The sequence below is a fragment of the Salmo salar genome, chromosome ssa15 (assembly GCF_905237065.1).
Source record: "Salmo salar chromosome ssa15, Ssal_v3.1, whole genome shotgun sequence".
Classification (NCBI taxonomy): Eukaryota; Metazoa; Chordata; class Actinopteri; order Salmoniformes; family Salmonidae; genus Salmo; species Salmo salar.
The window spans coordinates 22,545,741-22,550,740 of record NC_059456.1 but is presented as its reverse complement, the minus strand read 5'-3'; the positions used below and the strand labels follow the sequence as shown (position 1 = coordinate 22,550,740).

The window sequence follows — 5,000 nt, the reverse complement described above, 5'->3', positions numbered from 1 at the left end:
TGAGCAAGACTTTTAAACAGGTCAACATTCACAAGGCCAGACAGGTTACCAGGACGTGTACTCAGAGCATGCGTGGACAACTTGAAAGTGTCTTTACTGACATTTTCAACCTCTCCCTGACCTAGTCCACAATACCTACATGTTTCAAGCAGACCCCCATAGTCCCTGTGGCCAAGAAAGTGCAGGTAACCTTCCTAAATGACTACTCACGTCAGTAGGCTGGTCATGGCTCACATCGACACCATCATCCTGGAAACCCTAGACATACTCCAATTTGCATACCGCCCCAACAGATCTACAGGTGACGCAATCTCTATTGCACTCCACACTGCCCTTTCCCACCTGGACAAAAGGGAAAACCTATGTGAGAATGCTGTTCATTGACTAGAGCTCAGCGTTCAACACAATAGTGCCCACAAAACTCATCACTAAGCTAAGGACCCGGGGACTAAACACCTCCCTCTGCAACTGGATCCTGGACTTCCTGACGGGCCGCCCCGAGGTGGTAAGAGTAGGCAACAACACATCTGCCGCGCTGATCCTCAACACGGGGGCCCCTCAGGGGTGCGTGCTTAGTCCCCTCCTGTACTCCCTGTTCACCCACGACTGTGTGGCCAGGCACGACTCCAACGCCATAATTACGTTTGCTGACGACACAGTGGTGGTAGGCCTGATCACCGACAACAATGAGACAGCCTATAGGGAGGAGGTCAGGGACCTGGCAGTGTGGTGCCAGGATAACAATCTCTCCCTCAACATGAGCAAGATAAATGAGATGGTCATGGACTACAGGAAATGGAGGGCCAAACACTCTCCCATTCAAATCAAATCAAACTTTAGTAGTCACATGCGCCGAATACAATAGGTGTAGACCTTACAGTGAAATGCTGACTTACAAGCCCTTAACCAACAACGCAGTTTTACGATGTGAAATAATTAACCTGTTAGTGACCCCTTAACACGCGAATCCCGTTAGCGGGATCGATTTGACAACAGCCAGTGAAATAGCACAGCGCCAAATTCAAAAAACAAAAATGGAATAATTCAAATTTCTCAAACATACGACTATTTTACACCATTTTAAAGATACACTTCTCCTTAATGCAACCACATTGTCTGATTTCAAAAAGGCTTTACAGCGAAAGCAAAACATTAGATTATGTTAGCACACCACCTAAACAAGAAAAGCCACACAGCCACTTTCCTAGCAAGGAGAGGCGTCACAAAAAACAGAAATACAGCTACAATTAAGCACTAACCTTTGACGATCTTCATCAGATGACACTCCCAGGACTCAATGTTAGACAATACATGTATGTTTTGTTCGATCAAGTTCATATTTATATCCCAAAACAGCATTTTACATTGGCGCGTGATGTTCAGAAAATGTTTGCCTCCCAAAACTTCCGGTGAATGTGCACATTCATTTACAGAAATACTCATCATAAACGTTGACAAAATATATAATAATTATTTAAAGAATTATAGATATACTACTCCTTAATGCAACCGCTGTGTCAGATTTTAAAATAGCTTTCGGTGAAAGCACATTTTTCAATATTCTGAGTACAGCTCAACCATCAAGCAAGCTATACAGCTACCCGGCAAGTCATGTCATCAATAAAACTCTAAATGAGTGTTATAAATCTTTCCTTACCTTTGCTGATCTTCGGCGGAATGCACTCGCAGGATTTCCACTTCCACAAGAAATGTTCATTTGTTCGATAAAGTCCATCATTTATGTCCAAATACCTCCGTTTTGTTGGCGCGTCCAGAACACTATTCCAAAGGCACGATGCGGGAGCGCAAATAAATAGACGAAAAGCTCAAAAGTTCCATTACCATTTGTAGAAACATGTCAAACGATGTTTACAATCAATCCTTAGGGTGTTTTTAACATACAAAGTCGATAATATTCCAACCGGACAATAGCGTATTCATTCCAGAAAGAAAAGAACGAACGGCGCGCTCGTGGGCTCGCGCGTCACCAAGTCCTTTGTCTTTGGCCACTGATTGACTGAGCTCCTATTTTCTGCCCAGTAACAGGAGAAGGATGAAACAAGTTTCTAAAGGCTGTTGACAGCCAATGGAAGCCTTAGGAAGTGCAACGTGACCCCACAGACGCTGTAGTTTCGATAGGGATTCAAAAGAAGAACTACAATTCTCAGATTTCCCACTTCCTGGTTGAATTTTTCTCAGGTTTTTGTCTGCCATATGATTACTGTTATACTTACAGACATCATTCATACAGTTTTAGAAACTTCAGAGTGTTTTCTATCCAAATCTACTAATAATATGCATATCCTACCTTCTGAGTCTGAGTAGGAGGCAGTTTCATTTGGGCACGTTTTTCATCCGAACGTGAAAATACTGCCCCCTATCCTTAACAGGTTTTAAGGAGCAGCAGTAAATAACAATAGCGGGGCCATGTACAGGGGTTCATTCACATCGACAGGGCTGTAGTGGAGCGGGTCGAGAGTATACAGTTCCTTGGTATCCACATCACCAACAAACTATCATGGTCCAAACACACTAAGAAAGTCGTGAAGAGTGCACAACAATGCTTTTCCCCCTCAGGAGACTGAAAATATTTGGCATGGGTCCTCAGAACATCCTGACCGGTTGCATCACCGCCTGATATGGCATCTACTTGGCATCTGAACGTAAGGCGCTACAGAGGGTAGTGCGTACGACCCAGTACATCGCTGGGGCCAAGCTTCCTGCCATCCAGGAACTATGTACCAGGCAGAGGAAAGCCCAAAAAATTGTCAGACTTCAGTCACCCAAGTCATAGACTGTTCTCTCTGCTACCGCACTGCAAGCGGTACCAGAGCACCAAGTCTAGGTCCAAAAGGCTCCTTACAGCTTCTAACACCAAGCCATAAGACTGGTGAACAATTAATCAAATGGCCACCCGGACTATTTACATTGACCCCCCCCTTGTTTTTACACTGCTGCTACTCACTGTTTATTATCTATGCATAGTCCTTACCCCTACCTACATGTACAAATTACCTTGACTAACCTTTACCCCCGCACATTGACTCGGTACCAGTACCCCCTGTATATAGCCTCGTTATTGTTATTTTATTGTGTTACTTTTTTAAAAAATGTATTAGTTTAGTTAGTCAATATTTTAACTCTGTTTTCTTAAAACTGCCTTTTTGGTTAAGGGCTTGTCAGTAAGCATTTCACGGTAAGGTCTACAGCTGTTGTATTCGGCGCATGTGACAAATCCAATTAGATTTGATTTGATCTAGGATCAGGTCCCATATAATCCATATCATGTTATTCCCAGGAGGCTCCTCTGACCTTCACAGAGGGAAAACAGAACACTGAATGTGTTCTAAATGGCAATCTATTCCCTATACTGTATAGTGCACTACATTTGACCAGAGCTCTGTGGGCCCTGGTCAAAAGCAGTGCACTACATACGGAATAGTGCGCCATTTGGGATGCACACAATGCCATTTCACCTCCTGCCTACTCCACTCGCTGTGCAGATTACATGATAGCAATAAATTAATTCATGCCAGCGTCTTTTTATCTGTCTGAAATTTTCACAGCATGACACATGTGACTCTTGGAAAGCAGTCTGCTGTATATATGTCTTTGTGTTGAATCAACTATATATCTTTACAAACTGACAGATTTTTACTGTTAAGCTATTGACTAATATTGTCCCCATGCTTAACCAGTAATGACTTCTCTGCACACCTCCCTTCATCCTCACTCCTCTATCCAAACTTCTCTCCATTCTCCATCCCTCGTTGACTCCCAGGCTCCATATTTCTGGCCTTCTAACTGCTGGGAGCCAGAGAACACAGACTATGGTAAGTCCATAGAAATTGAATTACTAGAACAGAAATTCCCCTTTCAAATCAATGCTCTGTGACGGTAGGGAAATTCTATGTCTATGCTAAGTCATTCACTATAGGTAGTGGTGGAAAAAAATACCGTAAAAGAAAATGACTCAAGTAAAAGTGAAAGTCTCTAAAATATACTTAAGTATCAAAAGTAAAAGTATAAATCATTTCAAATTCCTTGTAGTAAGAGACCCAGACGGCACAATTGTCTTGTTTTTTAAACATTTATGGATAGCCAGGGGCACACTTCAACAGTCAGACATCATTCACAAATGAAGCATTTGTGTTTAGTGAGTCCTCCAGATCAGAGGCAGTAGGGATGACCAGGGATGTTCTCTGTTTAGTGAGTCCTCCAGATCAGAGGCAGTAGGGATGACCAGGGATGTTCTCTGTCTAGTGAGTCCTCCAGATCAGAGGCAGTAGGGATGACCAGGGATGTTCTCTGTTTAGTGAGTCCTCCAGATCAGAGGCAGTAGGGATGACCAGGGATGTTCTCTGTTTAGTGAGTCCTCCAGATCAGAGGCAGTAGGGATGACAAGGGGGTTGGAGGGATGGGAGATGAGGGGAGAGTGGGGGGGGGGGGGTGTTGGAGGGATGGGAGATGAGTGGGGGGGTGTTGGAGGGATAGGAGATGAGGGGAGAGGGGGGTGTTGGAGGGATGGGAGATGGGGGTGTTAGAGGGATGGGAGATGGGGGGGTGTTGGAGCGATGGGAGATAGGGGGGTGTTGGAGGGATTGGAGATGAGGGGAGATGGGGGAGAGTGGGATGGATGGATGGGAGAGGGAGAGTGAAAAGAGAAGGTAAGAGCGATGAAGGTAGCTGGTGAGGGATGGGATGGGTGGAGAGGGAGAGAGATAGGGATGGAGGGACGGATGGATGGAGAGATAGGGATGGAGAGGGAGGGATGGAGAGGGAGAGATATGGGTGGAGAGGGAGAGAGATAGGGATGGAGGGACGGAGAGAGAGAGAGAGAGATAGGGGTGGATGGATGGATGGAGAGGGAGAGAGATAGGGATGGATGGATGGAGAGGGAGAGAGATAGGGATGGATGGATGGAGAGGGAGAGAGATATGGATGGATGGATAGAGAGGGAGAGAGAGAGATAGGGATGGATGGAGGGAGAGAGATATGGA

At 44.9% G+C, this 5,000-nt stretch overlaps 1 protein-coding gene across 1 annotated transcript in view; it reads left to right on the top strand.

Moving 5' to 3' along the window:
* LOC106571069 (regulator of G-protein signaling 6) overlaps positions 1–5,000 on the top strand; it is a 119,963-nt gene that overhangs the window by 77,466 nt on the left and 37,497 nt on the right. The window contains exon 5 of the mRNA XM_045695553.1: positions 3,782–3,833. Within this exon, the coding sequence (XP_045551509.1) occupies positions 3,782–3,833 (52 nt within the window). The remainder of the gene's footprint in view (positions 1–3,781; positions 3,834–5,000) is intronic.